Genomic DNA, 21,834 nt, shown 5'->3' with positions numbered 1-21,834 from the left:
CAAGCAAGAATTCTCAAGTCCTCTACCTAGAAGTTCACCTCAAAGGCCACTACCTAAGATATAAAGCAAGAAACAAGGGTTTCCTCAAGTTCTCTAACTTAGGTTTTTGGTTAGGGTTTTCAAATCCATGCAAAACAACCACTAACCATTACTAATCCTTGTAAAAATTAAAGATAAAAAAAGATGAGCTTGTTACCTCTTCAAGTTTCTTAAACCCTAGTTGGAGACAAGTTTTTTGTTTCACCAACAATCCACCAAAAACTTCCACAAGATAGCAACTTTCCTCTAGCTAGAGCAATATCCAAAGGTCTTGAGGGTTAGGTGTGGATCTTTGAGCAAGATTAAGGCCAAAAGTTGAAGTTTTTTCTTCTTTCTTCTTGAGCTTCAAGTTCGGCCAAGAGAGAGAGAGAATTAGGGAAGATGAAGTTTTGATTTGTGGTGTAAAGGTAAGAAGAAAAGCTAACCTTTTGTTTGGTGAGAAAGTCAACTTTGAATAGTGGTGTAATAGTACCATGCACTACCAATTTCCTTCTTGTTTGCTACACTTAAATACGAGTTCTCCAAAGTAGTTCCTCTAGCACTACAAATGCTCATTCTTACTAGTCTAAAATTAATTCTCCAAATCTCCGATTAGTCGCGCCGGTGCGACTTTTGAAAAATTTTGACGCGTAAATGATAAAAGTATAATTTAAGTAAAATTCATGCTAAAATAATAAAATTAAATAACACCAATGCAAATAATTTAAAATAGGCTAAATTAAGACTAAAAATATGAGTCCTCACAGATTGTTTTATAAACGACGTCACTTTCATGATTATGGATGTGAACGATGTGCAAACGATTTGATTTATATCTATATAAGTATCTATAAAGTTGTGAATGCATGGTCCAACAAAGGGGTAATACTACCTACCAAGCGATTTGTCGTTCAACCCACTTTTTACCATCTTTGCAGATTCTCAAGAGTATGAGTTGATTTACATAAAAAACCCTGAGGATGACTTTTATTAGTTTTTAAGTGAACAGAAGTTAGCAGGCTAACTACTTCTAATTAATTTTATTTACTTTCTTTCCGCTGTTTTAACCAGAGAATGAATGTACGAATTTATTGGATATTCGTAGGCTACCTTTTATATGATGTTTGTACTACACTTTATTTAGTCATATTATTTAGTAGTTTTAAAGTTTAGTCTAGTTAAATGTTGCCTTGTATTCTTGAGCGGGACTTGAGAATACAGCGAATGTCATGTGACGGGCGCGTGCGAACTCAGGATGTGACAGAAATGCTTTTTTTTTTTTTGTGTTTAAGGGAGACGATGATCGTACTCAAACCTTGTCAGCTATGGGCATGGCCATTGTTCCGATTTGAACCAGGAATTGGACTAGAATCAAACTACTTGAAATCAAAATCACAACCAGAAGCATAATTGAGAGCGAAAATAGGGCGGTGAATCTACAATTAAAATAGAGATTCCAATTAAAATTCTTGAAAAATCAGAAACAACAATTAAAATTGCAACTAGAATCATAATTGAGAGCCGAAATAAGGTGGTGAACCTTGAGAGAGATTCCAATTAAGATTCTTAAAAATCGGAAACAACAATTCCGTTTTGGTTCAAACCGTTACATAAAAGGAAAAAATATGGTCACATGGCAAAAGGCACTTAGTTACCTCATATTTTCCCTTGTTTTATTACCATAATTTACTTACATAATTCATTGAATACTTTTAAATTTCACCAATATTAGTTGTAATATTTCTTATATAGAATTTGTCTTATCTTTCTTTTCCTTGTTTGCTAATAATAACATGAAAGTTTTTTTTTCTTCTAAATTTATTATTTTTACTTTCTTCTTATTTGGTTGATTAAGTGTAACGAAAAGGAATTAGAACCGTAGTTGGAAAGAACTGTAGTCATAACTAGAAAAAAAATTTTGAAACCAAACCCAAAACCATATTTGTATGTTCTAGAATTGGAACTAGAGGTTCCAGATTTGCAACCATCATGGCAAGATTCAATTTGAGTTTCATTTAAAAAAATTTAAAATTAGTGGTTCTGAATTTGTAATTGATGATTCTAGAACAAGAACCATGCCTAATCAACCTAATGAAGGACAATCAAGCAAATACTAGATATTTTGTTCCTCTATATTGTACTAACAAACATTTTGAAAAGAACAAACATTTTGTTCCTCTATATTGGTTGATTAAGTGTAACAAAAAGGAATTAGAACCGTAGTTGGAAAGAACTGTAGTCATAACTAGAAAAAAAAATTTTGAAACCAAAACCAAAACCATATTTGTATGTTCTAGAATTGGAACTAGAGGTTCCAAATTTGCAACCATCATGGCAAGATTCAATTTGAGTTTCATTTTAAAAAATTTAAAATTACTGGTTCTGAATTTGTAATTGATGATTCTAGAACAAGAGCCATGCCTAATCAACCTAATGAAGGACAATCAAGCAAATACTAGATATTTTGTTCCTCTATATTGTACTAACAAACATTTGCTCAACTACCTCCCGAGCAAAGGTAAAAAAAAAAAAGAAAAGAAAAAGAAAAAAAGGCATCCCCATGTCATCAAATCCAACCAAACTAAACACATCTCCGTCTAAGCAAAACAAGCAAAAAATAGTAAAGGAGAGGAGAAGTTTAGTCCATTTAACCAGATTTCTCAAAAAACCAAAAAAAGACTCATTCTATCCCTGTAAAAGCTTGTCATTACCCAAAAAAAAAGACTCGTTATTTCACTTATTGCTAATTGTATCCCAATAAAAGCTCATCACTTCACCCAAACTTGTCATTTGTCAAAATGGGTTTAGAATGCTTTCTACAATCCAAATCAGACGAAACTACTATCAAAATAATTTGATCAAGTCACATCAGCTTAGTTTGATCTTGAACATTCATTTTAACCTTTTTTTTTTAATTCTGAACCAAAAGGAGCTTGGTGCACCAATCTTTTATCCCACCAAGACTCTTCAAGCCCCTTCTATATGGTAGGTGTGGAGAGGCCAATTCGCCAAGGCCACATGTCAGTTCAGACAGGTGACATGTCAGTTCGTGCAAGCTAGATCGGACTGTTACGAAGGCCAGTTCGGGTAAGACCACCGCCCCCTAGCTGGATGGGCCGAGTGGGCCGGAGCTCCCGAGCCTTTGGGAACTAGCAAACGGAGTCCACTACTAATAGCCTATTAGGACTCATAATCCTATAAGGAAACTACTATCCGGAGTCCTATAAATATAGTACAACAGGACAAAACAAGGTACACCATCTACAGTAACTATACTATTGCTCTACTCGTAGATATCACTGATTTAACCGTCGAAGTAACAACGGGGAGCTAGTCCCGCTATTCATCCCTTTGCAGGTCAGTTCAGGACCACCTTACTGGCACCAGTTCGCTCAGCCCCCTGCTGCTCTATTTGGATCGTGCTCTCGGCAGTCGCATCATTTGGCGCCGTTTGTGGGACGCAATTCTTCTCTTGCAAAACATGCCGAGGACTAGATTTCAGAGGAACGCTGCTGAACCCAAGGGGAACGAGCGGAGAGATCCCCAAAATCCTTATCAGGGACCAACCCCTGATGAGGAGGGGTCGAGCCCTCGCGGATTCTGCCTGAACAACTGGTACAGGCGGTGGCGAACAACCTGCCAACTTTCAAGACAATTGTGAACTACTTGAAGGGTCGGATCGGAGATCTGCGTGACCCGGAGCCGAGGGGCAAAAAGGTGGGAAGATTGGAGCCGTCAGAATCTAGGATGGGGAGCCTCAGTCCCTGACAAAAGCGGAAACGGAAGGAGCCCCTTCATGAGCCGATAGAAGTTCTGGAGTCCTCTGGCGGGAACTCCCGAATAGACCACCATGAATCCTTTCGGGGAATCCCTCAGAGGGAGTACTTTCCGAGGAAATGAGAGTATCCAGTTCAGGATGAATTGGACCTGTTGTTAGATCCGGAGGGGAACAAGTATTCTACCTCCCCCTTCGTGCAAGACATCGAGAATTACCCCTTACCCGCTAAGTTCAAAATATCAAGTATGAAGTCCTACGATGCGACTACGGATCCGGAGGATCATCTGTTCTCATTTTTGAATCTCATGCGCCTACAAATGGCTGCTGATGCAATCTGGTGTAAAACTTTTCCTATGTTCCTCAGAAGAAGGGCACGTCAGTGGTTCCAAGGGTTGCCCCCACGGTCTATTCGGTCCTTTGCTCAGCTCGTGCATCTATTCGCAACTCAGTTCATTTCGTCACAAGCCTTCTCCAAGAACACAGCTCACCTGATGACAATTCAGCAAAAGTGAGGAATCCCTGTGCGCGTACATGGTGTGGTTTAATGATAAATCCCTTTAGGTCAGGGACGGGGGTGACAAGGTCGTCATGGTCGCCTTCATCAATGGGCTGCGCGTGTAGAAATTGTACACCGAGTTCGTCGAAAAACCTCCCAAGTCTATTCGGGAGATGCTGAACCATGCTCATGAAAGAGTTAACGCCGAAGAAGCCCGTCGTCTGAAAATCGAACAGGAAAGACTGAGGGACGAAAAGAGAAGAAAGAATGTGAACCTGAGGGACGCACGAGGAGGTCAGGCGTAGAAGAATACCATCGACCGTTTGCCAAGGAGCAGGCTCTTCGAATGCGAAAGGGGATGGACCCCTCTAACGACACCAAGAGCTCAGGTCCTCGCGGTGATGGAACAAGAAGATCTCTCTCGATCTCCTAGAAAGCTGGCCGGTAATAAGAGCAAGAAGGATCAACGTTTGTACTATGCTTACCATCAGGGCGTAGGACACGATACAGAGGATTGTCGGGATCTCAAGAAAGACATTGAAGGGCTGTTCAAACAAGGACACCTAAGACAGTTCATACAAAACGAACGAATTGAACAGAGGTGAAGGGAGTACAAACGAGAAGGTATGAACTACTCACGAGACCGACCCCATAGTCGTAGGGACCGAACTCACGAACAGGAGACTCGGAACTTGGCGGGAGTAATCAACACTGTAGCAGGAGGACCTGTCGGAGGTGATAGTCATGCAACTCGACGAAACAACTACCCACTCCCTAGTGGAGAGAATCCGAGTAAGCGATTAAAAATGTACGAAGAAATCATCTATGGACCTGATGATGTAGTTTCTCTCATTTCTAATAACCATGAAGCTATCGTGATAGAAGTCATAACGTGCAACTATAAAGTGAAAAAGGTGTACATAGACAATGGGAGCGCCATTGACATGTTATATTACAAGACTTTCAAAGAGTTGCAGTTGGAAGACAAGCAGCTCATCCCAATCCGAACTCCCTTGATTGGTTTCGTAGGAGCACCGATAAAACTTGAGGGAATGATAACTCTCATGGTCACAGTGGGGGTGCTGCTGAGATGTCGAATTGTCCCAATGAATTTTGCAGTGGTGAAGGAGCTATCATCGTATAACATGATCCTAAGACGGATTATCCTGAAAGCACTTCGAGCTGTCTGCTCAACTTTGCACCTTAGTATAAAATTTCCTACACCTGCGGGAGTAGCTGAGATGCTAGGGGACCCAGAGATAACGCGAACCTGCTATATCGCAACTCTCAAGGGTAAGGAGAAACTGGTGGCTCAAACGACCTATTTGGAGCCTTGGAAGCTAGCAGGGAAGAAAGAAAGACTGCAGACAGATGAGGGGCTGCTCGAACTACCGATTAGCAAATGACAACCAAATCGTGTGGTCAGAGTCAGCTCATGCTTGGGCGAACAGACCAGGAAGGTGTTCAAATCCCTTCTAGCGGAATATGCTGAAATCTTCGCATGAAGTGCGGATGATATGCTCGGAGTCCTGCCCGAACTGGCTGTCCATAGGCTACACGTAGATCCCAATGTCCGACCTGTGTAGCAGAAGAAGAGGAACTTTACACCAGAACGGAATGAGGTCGTCAAGAAAGAGATGGACAAGCTATTGGAGGTTAGGATCGTAAAGGAGGTCTACTATCCGACCTGGCTGACCAACCCAGCACTAGTAAAAAAGGACGACAAGGTTTGGAGGATGTGTATGGATTTCACCGATCTGAATAAAGCCTGTCCAAAGAATTGTTATTCCCTGCCTCGGATAGATCTACTCATGGACTCAACTATGGAATATGAGATCTTCTATTTCTTAGATGTCTTCAAAGGATACCACCAAATAGCCATAGTTGAGGAAGATTAGAAAAAGACCTCATTCATCACAGAGTACGGTATGTATTGCTACGTCGCCATGCTCTTCAGACTAAAGAACGCAGGGGCAACATATCAAAGGTTGGTGAATAGGCTGTTCACCAACCAAATAGATCGAAATATGGAGGTCTACGTGAATGACATACTGATTAAGAGTACAACTCAAGAGCAGTTCATCACGGATCTTAGAGAAATCTTTGACATCCTTCGGAGGTCACGGATGAGGTTGAACCCCAAGAAATACACTTTCGGAGTCAGGTCGGACAAATTCCTAGGGTACATGATATTCAAAAACAGAATAAGAGCCAACCTTGATAAGGTGAAAACCATCACGGATATGGCTCCCCCCAAAAATATTAAGGAAGTGCAGCGGCTAGCTGGTAAGATGGCGGCCTTGAACAGGTTCCTATCGAAATTTGCAGATCGAGGTTCCCTCTTCTTCAAAGCTTTAAAAAAGAGGTCTCCAATTCGAGTGGACCCCTGAGTGCCAAAAGGCATTCAACGAACTGAAGGCTCACATCGCCGAACCGCCAACCTTAACTTCTTCCAAGCATGGCAAAACTCTGTTTATCTACTTAGCTATAGGAGAGGAGGCAGTCAGCACGATATTAGTTCGGGAGGAAGGCAAGACCCAAAAATCGGTGTACTATGTCAGCCGTGCTCTGCAAGGGGCTGAAACCCGATATTCTGCGGTAGAGCGATATGTCCTGGTGCTTGTTCACATAACTCAAAAACTCAGGTCATATTTCTAGACTCACCCCATCGTGGTAGTGACCAATCAGTCTTTGAAGCAGATCTTGTCTAAGTTTGATATGTCAGAGAGAATGGTCAAGTGGGCTGTAGAACTGTCCGCGTACGATTTTAGTTTCCAATCCTGGACGGTCGTCAAAGCCCAAGCACTAGTTGATTTTATAGCAGAAAGAGTTTCCTTCGGGCCACAGAAGACTGAACAGGCCATGGGGGAGTCAAACGCCGAACCGAATAGCCCAAGGAAGCGGCCGAACTGGCTATTCCGACCTGGACTTTATATGTTGACGGAGCCTCAAGCAAGGAAGGGTGTGGAGTTGGGCTCCACCTCATCAGTCCCACGGGGGAAGAGCTAGCCTACGCCTTGAGATTCGACTTCAAAGTATCCAATAATGATTCTGAATTTGAGGCTCTGATCACAGGAATGGAAGTGGCTAGAAAGATGGGGGTTGAATTGCTAAAAGTCTAGCGATTCGCAGCTGATAGTGAATCAGGTGTTGGGGAGTTACAAAGTCAAGAAAGAGCCATTAAAGAAGTACGCCGCCAAGGTGTATGAACTGAGAAGCCTGTTCAGTCAGTTCATTCTTGAACAGGTTCCTCGAAGTCAAAACAAAAGAGCTGACGCCCTATCCAAACTAGCCTCTACTTCCTTTGGCTCTTTGAACAAGCAAGTATCAGTGGAGATCGTTAAAAGGAGAGCGTATGAATAGCTGGACACAGCAGTGATTCAAATGGTGAACTTATGGTTGGATCCTATCGTGCGGTATTTGGCTAATGGGGAACTCCCCTTGAATAGGGGAGAGGCCCGAAAACTTCTCCTCAAATCACAAAGATATGTGCTCGCGGATGGAGTGCTATATAGGAAATCGTACCTAAGTTCGTAGTTGAAGTGTGTGACACCTGAGGAGAGGGATTACATTCTACGTGAAATATATAAGGGCATTTGTGAAAATCATGTTTGCTCGCGGGTTCTGGCCAAAAAGAGGATACTATCCGGGTATTACTGGCCTACCATCTTCCAAGACTCGGCTGAACTGGTAGTGAAATGCAGGTCATACCAGCTGCACGCGCCAATTCAACACGGCCGAACTCAGCAGATGGTTCCCTTCAAAGTCTATGGCCATTCTTCCAATGGGGAATCGACCTACTCGGACCATTCCCTTGAGCTCCAAGAGGTTACAAACTCTTGACAGTGGCAATAGACTACTTAACTAAGTGGGTGGAAGCCGAACCACTCAACCCTATCAGCAGCAGGTCGGTCCAGAAGTTCTTTTAGAAGAACATAGTCTGTTGGTTTGGCATGCCACAAGCTCTAGTCTCGGACAACGGCCGACAGTTCGCCGACAACACTTTTCGGGATTGGTGGTCCGAACTCAAGATTCAACAATACTTCACTTCTGTAGGACACCCTCAAGCTAATAGGTAGGTGAAAAATATCAACAGAACTATCTTGCACAGCTTAAAGACCAGAATAGTCTGCCCAAACTGGATGGATAGATGAACTGCCTAGCATATTCTGGACTTATCGAACTACATGTCGAACTGCCACTCAAGAAACTCTATTTGCCTTAACTTATAGAGTGGAAGCAGTAATTTCGGTGGAGATTGGCTTGCCATCAAACAGGGTGCAGAATTTCATAGTCCAAGATAATGGGGGTGAGATGCGGTTCAACTTAGACCTGCTCAAACAGAAGAGGGAGGAAGCAGTCATAAGGATGGCCAAGTACAAAGGGCAGATCGCATGACACTATAACGCTAAGGTGAGACACCTCTCTTTTAAACCAAGGGATATAGTTCTTCGAAAGAACTCAGTAAGTCGAGTCCTAGGCACGAACAAATTGGATCCGAACTAGAAAGATCCCTACGTGGTAAGGAAGGTAGATCGAGCAGGGTACTGCAAGTTAACTCATCTCAATGGAGAGGAAGTCCCGCGTACTTGGCATAATTCGAATTTGAGAATTTTCCGTTAAGAGTTCATTTACTTTGTTCATGTATGGTTTTTACTATTCTACTTCAAAAAGCCCGAATAAGCGAATTGGATAGAGTGCAGTTCACGCAAAGACTGTTCGTACAATATCACAAGGAAAACACAAATGAAAGTTTGGCTAAGTGTTGAAAGGCAAGAGAATTTTCATTCATAAAGATTGAAATTACAAAAGAAGAGATTGTACAAAAACGAACTGATCCTTCTCAGTTCGGCACCCTACTCTACATCCTACGCTATGTTCTATTCAGTTCTTCCCTTGATTCTCCTAATCGGGCTCGAGAGAGGTCGCAGGCAGGGAGGGATCAGCCACGAGGTCAGCCAGTTTGCGCTCATGCGCATACCCCTCCACCAGCCGATCTACCTGCTCGAACGCATGGGGGTTGTAGCTAGAAAACCTCCTAAGGTCAAATCCTAGCAGATTCAAGACTTGCACATCGTTCATTACCTGTGTGTACCTGATTTGTAGAACGGGGGTGTTCGGGATGGCCAAGTCATTTAGGAAGTCCTCCGACCTCTTAAATTCCTGGATACCCAGCTGGCGACCCTCTTCTCAAGCAGCCTCAATCTAACCAGCCAGCTCGCCTGCCTTCTTTTGCTCACTCTCCAATTGGGCATTTTGGTCGGAACTCTTCTTTTTCTCCAGCTCACAGTTGGTGTGGGCTTGCGCGAACTGCTTCTTCAAGAACTCCACCTCTATTGCAGCAGAGTCGAGCTGGTTTGATAACTTGTCCTTAGCCGCCTCAACTTGAGACAACATTTCAGACATGCTTTCAAATCTCCTGGCCAGTTTGGAGCCAGTAACGTTCAACTAACAGTTTAGACATGAGAATCAACATTTCGAACAAAAAAAACTGTATTGGAAAGGATCGAGCAGGGAGTTCGGGACCGACTTGAGCCGTCCCCAGATAATAATGTTGAAGCAGCTCGGAGTTCGGCGCCATCCTGATGAAGTTGTAGTCATGGGAAAGAACCGTGCCTCGAAGAAGTTCTCGAACTACATCTGGATACTGAGCTCAGTCGTTAATTGACAACCCCCACTGTGGATAGAAGTGCATTGGGTGGGGGTATGAGGTCAGCTTGGTCAGCTGCTCTAGGGGAACTGAGTTCCTGAACTGCCACATCTGAGAAGGAGCTTCCGAAGAGGTCTGCACCTCAGCGGTGTTGACCCCATACTGGTCGAACTGGGAAAGATCAAAAGTAGGTCCTTCCTTTGGAGTTGGAGAAGAAGTTGTCTCAGTTCTGACCCTCTTGGCCATGGACTTCTTTCGCTTCTTTTTTCCGTGCTCCTCAACGAGGGACGATTGAGCTGGAGTCGGCTGAGGAGACAGAGGAGGAGCTGAACTGGCTAGCACGGTGGAAGACGCAGGGGTAGGCGTGCTCGAACTGCCAACTCCACCCAGGGATAACAGTTGCGAGAATCTCTTCACTACAAGAAAAGCAGGGAAATGATCAGTGCTAGAGCTAACAGAACCCTTCAGGTCACAAAAAAAAATATTTAGACATAAGTATTTATGGGTGGCCAGGTCATCCGGGGAGAGAGATCTGAGGTCGAGGGTAGGAGCAGACACGTCTGCTCGGATTAGGCTAGCAGCCCAGAGTTGGGCGTTATTAAACTCCTTCATGTTCAGCCTTATGTCCGAACTGAGCAGGCAGTCCAGTTCGGTTTCATACAGAGGAGAAGGAACAGGGTCAGTGACCTGGGTCTCCTCCCTCCAGGTCAGTGGGAGAAACCCAATGTTTTTCACATAGAAGAATTGGGCTTTCCATGCTCGAATTGAGGAAGAAACACCAGCAAACAGCTTGCGGGTGGGATACTTCGCTCCACTCCTACAAGCGAAGTAGAACCAACCCGGAACATGGCCACTGATTTTCATATGGAAAAATGACCTAAATAAATCGGAGTAAGGGATTTCGAGAACTCGGCATAATATGAAGAAGCCAAGGATAGAACGAACTGCATTGGGAATGAGTTGGGTTATTCGGATGCCCCAGAAAGGTAGGATTTCAAAAAGGAAGTTGGGAATAGAAAGGCGAAAACCAGCTATGAGCTGATTCTTGTATATGGCCACAAACCCAAGGGAAGGTCGGCAAGCGTACTCCCCAGATCGGGCAGCCTTAACTTCGAACTAGACGGGAATGTCGTATTTCCCCACCAGTTCGTCCACACCCTCCTGCTCTAGAATAGGAGAGATCACATCGACTTCACCGAAGTCGATATTGGTCCCCTTGGAAGTCTCTGCCACAGCCTAAACTGGAACTGCGTGGGTGGCAGGCCCCGCTACAGGCTAGGCAGGCTGTTTGGGCGGATTCACCATTTGAACAGGAGGATGAGCAGGAGAGGGGACGTACTCAGACCCTGACGAGCTAGGGGAAGAAGAACTAGAAGGAGAAGATGAGAATATTATTTCTACTGGGACAGGTCGGGCTATCCTACGCTTAAGAGCTGAACTAGTGATGTCAGATCGTTCGGAAGAAGACATAAAAGAAGGGAGAGGAGACTTACTAATGAAAGATGGAAAGGTAGCTCGGGCGCTAGGTGCTGCCCAGAAAGGAGTACGAACTGACTCTTGACACCTAAGGACAGGACGCACGAACAGACTCTTGAGAGAAGTAGAAACGTACGAACTGACTAAAGGATTTGGAGATTGAACAAAATGAAGAGGAAAGTATGAGAATGATGTCTGGTGGGGCCCATTTATAGGGGACCACCAGAGCGGGAAGATGAAGTGTCCTGAATTAAATTTCGAATTTAATACCAGCAACCACTACACGACGTAACGGTTGAACTAGTAACTGTCATTATGGAACGACGTGATGATTGGAGTGACGGTTACGTAAACAAATGTGACGGTTATCCCAACAGACGTGGCGATTACAAAACTGTGGGCCCCACACTGAACTGACGCGCCTCTCGAAATTTGGTCTAGACTCATGCGACTTTTTAATGACTCTAGACTCCAAGAGGGCTAGTATCCAAGGCCACTTGTCAGTTCGGACAGGTGACATGTCAGTTTGCGCAAGTTAGCTCGGGCTCTTATGAAGACCAGTTCGGACAAGACCACTGCCCCCTAATTGGGTGGGCCTAGTGAGCCGGAACTCCCGAGCCTTTCGAAACCAACAGACGGAGTCCAAAAAGGAGTCCACTACTAGTAGCCTAATAGGGCTCATAAATCCTATAAGGAAATTACTACCCAGAGTCCTATAAATATAGCACAATAGGACAAAACAAGGTACACTATCTACAGTAACTATACTATTACTCTACTCGTAGATATCACTGACTTGACCATCGGAGTAACAACGGGGAGCTAGTCCGTTGTTCATTCCTTTGTAGGTCAATTCGGGACCACCTTACTAGCACCAATTCGCTCATTTTCAGTTCGTTCAGCCCTCTGCTACTCTGTTCAAATCGTGCTCTTGACAATCGCATCAGTAGGAAATTACCTTAACTCGGATGGCTATTGGACACACTATATGATCAACGACATGATCCACAAATGATGCTTTTGACCAATTTTTTTTTTCAAATTTCTTTGCTTTGGACTTAAACCAAATATGAATATTTTTTTTATATAATTAAACCAAATAAGAATCTAAGTCCATACCACAATCGTCAAAGTATCTTCTTACATGTAAGAATATCTAAATAGTACATGATTCATGATCGGGATCCATACCAAACTCAAAAAAATAACCTTTCATATAACTTTCGGACAGACCACAAGTCCGCATTCACGCAAGAGTTTTGAGGGAAACTCCAGACCAAACTTCAAAGAAATGACAAGCCAAATATATGTGTAAGAAGAATTTCCCCTCCCTATTTACAGCCTCTCTCCACTTATAACCCTTTTTGTCCGTTTCACCTTTACCCTCAACACTTCCTAGTTCCTATTGCGCCCCTTCTTCTTTCGCCACCGCCCTCAACTCCAGCAACCCAAGTGCAGGGACTGATCGACCCCGTCTGAGTTTTTATTAATTCCCTTTTCCCCCAGGTATATTTCCCTACATGCCCAAGAAATTCTTTACTTTGTTTCTGCAAAAAGCTTTCGTAATTCAGGATAAGGGGATACGTTGCAGTTCACTGTGGCAGTAGGAATTTATGTTCTTTATTGATATATAGCAGGAAGTGAATTAGAGCTAATTTAGAGTATTCTTTATTCTTGACCCTCTTAAGGATCTGAATCTTGTTGCATTTTGCAATTATGCCCTAAGATGTGAATTGGGGATTTTCTTTCTTCCTTTTTTTTAACGTTGTTGTGTGTGTGTGTGTGTGTGTGTTTTTTTTTTTTTTTTGGGTGGGATCTGTTATGATGTTTGAATCATGAATTTATACAATTCTATGATTCACTAGTTCTGGCTGTCCAGTGGAAATGTTGTACTTGTGATTCAGTGGTGGATGGACTGATAAACAGAAATTTCTGAACCCCTTTAATTTGTGCGTAAGTTTTACTCTAGATTGTCTTAACATGGCGGCGAGTTTTTAATCCTATAGACGTTCATGATGATTTTGTTTTTTTCTCTTGGTTTTTGAAATTAATTGTCTATGATTTCCTATTTGGATACAAAAAAAAAAGGAGGAGGAGGAGGAGGGGGGGGATGGTTAATGTGGGGCTGATGCATCTGTGTAAATGGCTTGCCTTTGCTTCCATTGTGTCTTAGTAGTGAATGTGGAAAATTGAATGCTATGTTTAACCCAAAGGTAGAAGGGGCTAAGAGGAGGGAGGAGGGAGAGTGAGAAGGGTTTCTGTATGATGACTAGCTTAGCTTAGCTTCTTGGAGTACAATAGCATATTAGATAGTAACAGGATATTACACTTGTATTAAACTACGTGTCTTGATACTAATGAGAATCATAAAATTTTTGAATCTTCAAAGAACAGGTATTACTTGTAGTCTGTTAAAGAAGTAACTTATATTTGTAATCTCACTCTGATTATTCTGTAATTGATGGGTTGAAATGTTAGTATTGAATGATGGGATATTTTTATGTTCTTGCATTAGATTTGTTTCTCATTGAATTCCCCTCCTCCTGGATGGTGAATAGTATCTGTTCTCGTACAATATGTAGAATTTAATGGTAACAGTTTTTTGATAGGAAGTTAGTTGTGATGGACCCAAATTTGAAGCTGGCCGGCAGTAGAAGCTTCGCCAGTCCCAAACAACTGCATATTGCTGATAGTAGTGATATGATTAGCAACTTGCCTGATGCTGTTCTTGGTTGCATTCTATCACTAGTTCCAACAAAAGATGCCATGAGAACAAGTGTCCTGTCAAAAAGATGGAAAGGACTGTGGCTTTCTGTTTCTCATTATGTGTTTGATGAACATTCTCAAGGAGACAGGATGCTGTTTGTGAACCTTTTGAACAGAGTGATTCATCGAGAAACATATATCGATAAACTGTCAATTTCATGTCGTGACTTACATGATCCATTGCTTCTTCATTTGTTCCTGTGCAATGTTAGAGAGCTTAATCTTAGTTTTTCGGAATTTGATGGCCCATTCAACTTTCCTAGTTCTGCATGTTCTCTTGAATCTCTCATTTCTTTCAAACTGAAGCTATGCTATAATGTTCTCAATCTTCCATCTAATATCTGTTTTTCCAGTTTGGAGACCTTACATCTTGAGTGCATAACTTTTCCAGATAAGCCTTCAAATCAGCAGCTATTTTCAAATTGCTGTATGCTTGAGCATTTAGTTTTGGATAAATGTCGATGGACAACTGATAATAATGTCATCCATGCTCCCAAAGTTAGGAATCTAACCATACATGACGAGTTGATTGAACGTTTTACCATAAGCAAGTTTGTGATCACAATCATTGGATCAGAAATTCAATTCCTTAAATACGAGGGTGGTCTTGAGAATGAATATATCCTCGCAGACCAGCCATCATTAGCTGTAGCAGATATCCATGTTGCTGAGGTGCCACGTCTCTTTGACAATGACAGAATCGTTGCCTTCCGTGCATTTCTCCTTCTCACAAAGCTGAAGAATGCAAGATGTCTAACAATTACACCTGATACTGCTGAGGTATTTATTATTTCCCCGCTCGTTTCTTGTGCTTATTCGAGCCCCTTCCAGGACATGTTGTAAAATACATTCTCAAACATCATTTAGTTATATTTGTTACTTTGCATTGTGCCTAAAATTTTTAAGTTGATGCTTGAAATTTTTCTGTGTTTCTCCCTCTTAGGTCATTACCAGTTATGAACGTGAATGTCCTATTCCGTGGCCTGACTTCAACAATTTAACCAAACTGGAAATTACTGAATCTTCAATGGATTTAACTTGTGATTTGTTATTATTGCTCATCAGTAGAGCACATTGTCTGCAGTCTCTTGCATTTTCCCAGGTACTTGAACAATTAGGATCCCCAATAAATTTTTCATTTGCTTCAAAAGAGCAATATTTCTTTTCTTTTTTTTAAAAAAAAAAATTGACTGGTTTTTCATGCATCTAATTAGGGAATCTTTGTACCTGAGGATGAAGACTGGGAGTGGGATCATGTTCCTGAGTGCTTCTCAACACATCTTAGGAATATCCATATTGGGGATCTGTGTGGATATCCTTATGAGCTCTCTATACTAGGTTTTTTCTTGAAGCACGCAATGGTTCTGCAAAAGATGGTTATATCTTTTTCGGTTGACATGACAGAAAGCTTAGAGAAGCAGGGGGTCATACGTGCAAAGTTGCTAGCGCTTCCGAGAGGCTCAATTTCATGTGTAATTGACTTCTGCTAACTTTTTAAAGCTCACAGTTTGAGTTTGCAAGGAAGCTGTTTACATTTGCCTAGGGGCGAAGGATTTTTGCCTGATCTAATATTACTTTGATAGATGCATCTCTGGAGTTTTCGCATTGCAGTGGAAGCCAATGTACCGGGGGGCCTCAGAAATTGTTTGCATGTCTCTTTGCTTGGTGATGATGTGGGTACATTTGCCAAGGAGGCAAAACTCAAAATAGTTATGAAAGAAAATGTGATGTCCCCACCCTAATGCTAAGTTATTTTTCTCCTTGTTCATTTCTTACACCATTCGATTGCATTTATAAATTAGATCACAGATGATGTTTTGAACAAATAGCAAAGACAGAAAGAAATCTCCTGGTATGGTCATTTTGTACCAACTTTCGCAGCTTACTTGGGGGTAGCAACCCTATATAGCCCATTGGAGCTCAGTGTACAAATGACCTGAACGTGTATGTGCAAAACATTAGTACATTCTTTGCTTATATGTGTATAAATATAAGCATTTGATTTGTTAGTGCGACATGTTCATCATATATCTTGTTTAACAAACATAAAATATTAATTCTAAAAACTTCAACTCAATTGAGTTAAGTTTAATCGAATTTGAACTCGAACTTGACTTAGATAAACAAATGATTAAGCTTGTATATGAGTTCAAATTTTAGGAGTTTGGTGGGCTTGAACTTTAAGCGTTTAGTTTGAGTTGAATAGTGCACGTTGGAATTCAAATCAAGTCGTTTACATCCCTAATTTTTACCAATGCTACTGAAGAGAGGAAATATTTCTAGCTGAAATAGCTTGACAAGCTGAAGTTAGCCTACATTTTTTCAGCTGATATACAGGTCTGGATTAAGTTAACTAGCAAAACCTACTTAATTGCTAGTCTACAAAGTACCATCCTCAAAACACTTTCCACCAAAGTATTTAAGAGTCCTGCTAAAGTATTTAAGACTCCTATAAAGGACTACGGTAGCATATTTTTGTCCTTTCATCTATTTATACTTTCAGAATACTTCCTCAGCCATAAAGAGAGTCAATTTTAGGTACTTCTATGCTGAAATGATATGACCCAAAGGAATCCAGTCCATGTCAAATGCCCATGGGTGAATTTTTGACATTTTATACTACTAGGGACTTGAGTCAAAATATGAAACATGAATTGTAGGAGTCAATATCAAAACTTTAGAAAGTGTAAGGGTAAAAAAATTAAAAAAAAAAAAAAAAGAGTGACTCAATTACATTTTATAAGTCAGTAATCTTCTAGTAGGGTCATTATAATAGTTAAAATCTAGCCCCTGGGTACATTACCAATCCTATTATAATAGGGTACTTGCCACATGTTCACATACTTGACTTTAATTATCATTATAATGTTTTTTGGGACATTACTTGTATCTGGATCATTACAACGTTTCCGCTAAATTTAATGAATTTTGTCATCTTTACAATTTAATTCAAAACATGAGTTGTCATGTTGTACGTTTTGAAACCACGGGAGGTTTTTGTGTGTATTAGGTTTATCACAGAGAGTTTTTTTGTTTTTTACTTTAAAAAATATATAAATGAGGGACAAGTAAATAATAATTAATATGAAAAAAGAAATTAAATAATAATTAATATGAAAGGGACATTTTTTGCTCTAAAAATTAAAGCAGAAGGGCAATAGACCTATTTATTGAGTTAAAGGAAGTGCAACTGAGAGTAAAGGTTAAGAGGGTTTAATACTTTTAACCCTTATAAGACAAATAAAGTTTGCTTGCAAACATTTGTACCATCTACTGCTTCACTTCTTCACTTGGAAGTACAGAGTCAAATTTACCATGACCAGTGAATGTGGTTAAATAAAAAAAATGATCCATCAAAATTAAAATGGAAGATTTGTCTAAATACATATAATACTTTACCAAAATGTCAATACACTGGTATGATTTTTCCAAAATGTCAATTTGCCATATAATTTTATCTTGCACCAAAGTAACCATAACATTTCCAAAACGCTCGATGAATGCGGAGAATAGATAACCTAATATGCACTTATTTTATTTTATTCTATTTTTTTTCTTTGTTTAAAAACGATCACTTAAGAACTACCCATATTGAAGCAAAATGCAATTCCAAAATTTCGAAATGGTCAAATGTCAGTGCGAGTGATAAGCACGCGAATATCATAAATGTCAATCGAATTAATTTACTGTACTCTATTTGAGCATAACTATGCAACTCTAGTTTCATGGGTGTTTTGTAACTGTATGCTTGTATTAAGGACTCACTTCACTTTGCACCTCAAAATTTTCCAGTAAATCTCATTTTGTACCATCAACTTTTATTTTAAACACATTGCAACTCAAAATTACCAATTGCAGTCACATTACATGTCTAGAACACCTTACATACAAAATTTGCCAATTCACATTCAAGTAGTAATATTATGTGCAATTAATGAAAGTATACAAATATATCTTGTCTATTCAGTGTTGAAAAAACTCATTAATCTTTGAAAATCTAAAAGAAAAAAAAAAGAGTGAAGGCATAATCTTTTTTCACTTTCATTAACAGTAAAACTCATTGGGGAACCTAAGGTAAAAAAAGCCATTGAGGGTGATTAGGAGTATTTCGACAGGATTAAGGCACAAAACTTCTAAATAAGGAATTAGATGCGCAAAGTGGAAATTACTGCAAAATTGGAGGGTGTAAAGTGCAGTTAATCTTTCTGCAAAATAATCACAGATTAATTATCCTAGTTGCTAGCCTCAGCGCGTGAGGCGTTTTTGTGATGAAGAATCGCTGCGGAAAGGGATTAGTTGATAATAATCGCATTGGAAAGTGATCAGTTGGAAAATAACTAGAGTAAAACTGATAAATACTGAATATTCCAGCAAAGGCTAGTAGTGATCTAGTGTGCACGAATCACCGTATCAACCTTAATCCAAGTTGCAATGGTGTTCAATTTCGCATTCAACACATGAATCTAGCTGATGATCTATTTTGTGTATTATAGATATCCATAGATTTTGCTAAATTGGAGAAAGCTGCAAAGGCCATTTATTTTCGTACGTAAATCCAAATTTTGAATGCGCACGGCTTAAAGTTTCCATCTCTGAAATATAAGCTCATAATAAGCATCAGGCTACTCAAACAGATCCTTTGTTGCTCAGCCCGCAATTGTGTCAAATTATCTATTTAGACCATATTTTCAAAATCAGCAACTGGACTCACTCTGTCTAGAGAGCTTAAACCCCCAGACAAATGCTTTTCTGTCGGAACCAACCAGCTACTAGTAACAAACACTTACCCAGAGACTGACTCCAGATAAAATAGAGGCCAACTATTCTAAAAGCTAGATATGAGAGCACTCATTCGCAAGACACATAAAAGGAATGATAGCGTTTGATATCCTTTGAAACCAAAATAATTAACCATCCACAGCAATATAAAGATCTTTCTCACTCATTGCAGCGACCTAGTCCAGCAAATAAAAGTACTTAGAACTACAGCAACAAAATTGCAGAAATCAGTCACAGGCTTACTCATATCCAATAAGACCAAACATGTTACATAAACAAGTTGGGTTTGGATGCCTTGTATGTGGTCTTCAGCTTTCGGCTAGGTGGCCTGACCTTCTTGAACACTAAGGGGAACCTGATTTTGGAGTTATGGAACTGCTTGGTACTCTCCCTCTTGCAAAGCTTAGCAGGAACAGTGGCTGTCTTGATGATCTGAATGCAGTGATAACGAACCCTGTGACGTGAAGCCATTTCAGTGTACATCTGTTCAACAGCACCATTCAAAGTGGTATCACGGTACTCCTTGTACATGTTGTGATAGCCAGTTCTACTCTGATACCTCAACCAGATTCCATAGTTCTTAATTGTGGTTGGGTTCTTCTCAAAGATCTAGAAAATATTATGCAAAAAGACAGACAGAATATGTCAATTTCCATTCTCACAAATGTAATATTTGCACTGGAAAATGAACGACCAACAGCAACAGAAACTTTCAGCAAAAGAAAAGCAGGGAAAACATTTTCCTTGTACTTTTTTCTCAAGCAGCCCCTTGGTGGGATAACTAGAGGTAAAGATTTTTATAGCTCTCCCTGTGTGAGATCTGGTAATTGAGAACTAGCCATACTAAAAAACAAGACGTGTGATCCTATCAAGCTGATAATCCATAACAAATTAGAAACCAAAAGGATCAGAGAAATTATTAATCAGCACTAATTAAACAAAAGACTGATTAGTCAATAGCAACAATTATCAACTTGTAAGACAAGTATCTGTTGCAATGCTACATACCGTACTAATTTATCCACGAAAATATATATTTTTCAGATTTAAAACTGATTACATTTTTATTTCCCAATATACCTCATACAACTCAGACAAAATTATAAAGGCTTTTGCCTATGAGATAAATCAATACCAAAATACTTGGTACAGCCAAGTCGCCAAGGATGAAACACAGAAGCCTCATGAAAGCACCAAAATGTAAACCATTGAAGCAAATTTGAGTGCACTGTTAAGCAAAATTTTAGGGTCTCTAACTCAGACAAATATCAAACTGGAAAAATACCTCATTAATAGCAAGAACCTGGCCATTGCTCTTCTTAACCTTCTTAAGCTTCCTCAGAAAGTACCTTTTCACATCAATCCATCATAAACCAAATAATCAGAAAATGATTAAAAAAACATAAGTTCCGAACTGCATCAGAAGAAGACATCTTTTACAACTGGAAAGGTCAACAACTCTCTTGTAGCTATATAAACTACACTAAACCCATTTTTCTACATTAACATACCAACACTTTAAGCAATATCAACATTACAAGCTGTTCAAATTTACATGCATTTATCATACAACAAGAACACTTATCTTCATATAATAGAATTCTGAGTACTGATGATCCAAAGAAAAATATTGACCATCTCCAACCCAAAATTGGGCAACCAAAGTCTATGATACCCACCTCCCCTGTTCCTCTGATTAATACTATTTTCACCTTTTCTACACTAGTGGACCAATTGTCAAGTTATCCATGCCAAAAGAAAATTTAGAACAATGACAAAAATCAGTTACTATAAACAAATAATATCTTAAACAAAGCAAGTCCTGCCACCAACCCCCACCCACTCTCAAACACACACAAAACCCAGGTTACAACCCATGGTATCTGAACTACCACTTTGAGCTCATATCACTCAAACCCTTAAAAGTTAAAAAGCCCAACAAAACATTATCAACTATCCATGCATATCTCAACATGTGTAAGCCACATTTGTGAGTCAAAAAGATTTCAAATACAAATGCATTTCCCACATAAAAACCTCAATAATTCCAATCTCAACTGAAAACCAAATTCCACTAGTAACAAACAAATCCACTATTACCAAACATCCACAAAACTATTCTGGTACACACACATTTCAGCTATAAATAATGTTACACCTTAAACAAGAGTACTCTCTCAGTAAAAGAATAGCTTTATAATCCCAAAATACGCACCAAAACTTGGACTTGGCGCGGACTTCATTGGTCGCCCAAAGCTTCATGCGGTAGATCTTGGGATGCTCATCGGTCTCCGACGGCAAAGCTCTGCCGACCACCTGGTACTGATGAAACTACACCCACAAACACACAAATTCCAAAAACACATCAAATAACTCATAATTTCAAAACCCTAATTTATCAACCGGCCAAATCCAGGCAAAAAACCGTCAATAAACCAAAAGAATCAGTAGATTTAGGGTTTCTGAGAACAGAAAGACGGTAAACGAACCCTGTAATTCACCATTTCAGCGCTCTCCTCTCTCTCTGTGCACTGTGTATTGTGTGTACCGGGGTGCGTGACGGCGAGAGGCGTTTGAAAAAGAGAGAGAAGGGTTTTGTTAGGGTTATATAGGAGATGCGGAGGCTGATTACTCAGAAAACCCTACGCGCCGTTAAAAATCGGGTTAATTACATTTACCTCCCTCAAAGTTAGGCCAAATTACAAATTGATCCTGATGTTTGACCATGTAACTTTTGTCCCCCTATCAGTTGCACCGTCCAAATGTTAGTTAACAAACAAATCAAAATGACACAAAGTACCCTAGTGCTAAAAGAATTGCAATACAATCAAAGAATCTAGAAAGAGCCATTCTTATGTGAAAATGAAACAA

General features: G+C 40.3%; 3 protein-coding genes across 5 annotated transcripts; 2 read left to right on the top strand and 1 right to left on the bottom strand.

The window, feature by feature from the left end:
* The first annotated feature begins 5,098 nt into the window (after positions 1-5,098).
* LOC140014105 (uncharacterized) lies at positions 5,099-5,698 on the top strand. Its single transcript, XM_072064503.1, has one exon. The coding sequence runs from the start codon at positions 5,099-5,101 to the stop codon at positions 5,696-5,698; it is 600 nt and encodes a 199-aa protein (XP_071920604.1).
* Positions 5,699-12,616: 6,918 nt separating this feature from the next.
* On the top strand, positions 12,617-16,056 carry LOC140014350 (putative F-box/FBD/LRR-repeat protein At5g22670). Of its 3 annotated transcripts, none has more exons than XM_072065097.1 (4): positions 12,617-12,924; positions 14,032-14,964; positions 15,128-15,286; positions 15,399-16,056. In XM_072065097.1, exons 2-4 carry the CDS (start codon positions 14,041-14,043, stop codon positions 15,672-15,674), a joined length of 1,359 nt encoding a protein of 452 aa, XP_071921198.1. In that variant the 5' UTR covers positions 12,617-12,924; positions 14,032-14,040; the 3' UTR covers positions 15,675-16,056. The 3 variants fall into 3 exon arrangements, with proteins under 3 accessions (XP_071921198.1, XP_071921199.1, XP_071921197.1); XM_072065098.1 differs by having other exon boundaries at positions 14,017-14,964; XM_072065096.1 differs by having other exon boundaries at positions 12,618-12,924; positions 14,028-14,964.
* Positions 16,057-19,048: 2,992 nt separating this feature from the next.
* On the bottom strand, positions 19,049-21,602 carry LOC113708868 (large ribosomal subunit protein eL20). The gene is made up of 4 exons (XM_027231536.2): positions 21,453-21,602; positions 21,179-21,294; positions 20,249-20,312; positions 19,049-19,572 (listed from the first exon to the last, which is right to left on the bottom strand). The coding sequence occupies exons 1-4, from the start codon at positions 21,465-21,467 to the stop codon at positions 19,231-19,233; spliced, it is 537 nt and encodes a 178-aa protein (XP_027087337.1). The 5' UTR covers positions 21,468-21,602; the 3' UTR covers positions 19,049-19,230.
* Between the last annotated feature and the right edge of the window lie 232 nt (positions 21,603-21,834).

This window comes from Coffea arabica, chromosome 9c (genome assembly GCF_036785885.1).
Source record: "Coffea arabica cultivar ET-39 chromosome 9c, Coffea Arabica ET-39 HiFi, whole genome shotgun sequence".
Taxonomy (NCBI): domain Eukaryota; kingdom Viridiplantae; phylum Streptophyta; class Magnoliopsida; order Gentianales; family Rubiaceae; genus Coffea; species Coffea arabica.
Note: the sequence above shows the minus strand (reverse complement) of the source record. Positions and strands in the feature narration are given on the sequence as shown.

What these genes read in the sequence shown, in the direction of transcription:
- LOC113708868 (XM_027231536.2), bottom strand. An exon ending in CGCGCCAAGTCCAAGTTTTG is followed by an intron (nt 20,313 to 21,178) that starts GTGCGTATTTTG and finishes TGATGTGAAAAG; the next exon opens with GTACTTTCTGAGGAAGCTTA. An exon ending in AGGTTCTTGCTATTAATGAG is followed by an intron (nt 19,573 to 20,248) that starts GTATTTTTCCAG and finishes AATATTTTCTAG; the next exon opens with ATCTTTGAGAAGAACCCAAC.
- LOC140014105 (XM_072064503.1), top strand. Translation starts at nt 5,099, where the DNA reads ATGTACGAAGAAATCATCTATGGACCTGATGATGTAGTTTCTCTCATT.
- LOC140014350 (XM_072065097.1), top strand. Translation starts at nt 14,041, where the DNA reads ATGGACCCAAATTTGAAGCTGGCCGGCAGTAGAAGCTTCGCCAGTCCC. An exon ending in TTACACCTGATACTGCTGAG is followed by an intron (nt 14,965 to 15,127) that starts GTATTTATTATT and finishes TCTCCCTCTTAG; the next exon opens with GTCATTACCAGTTATGAACG. An exon ending in AGTCTCTTGCATTTTCCCAG is followed by an intron (nt 15,287 to 15,398) that starts GTACTTGAACAA and finishes GCATCTAATTAG; the next exon opens with GGAATCTTTGTACCTGAGGA.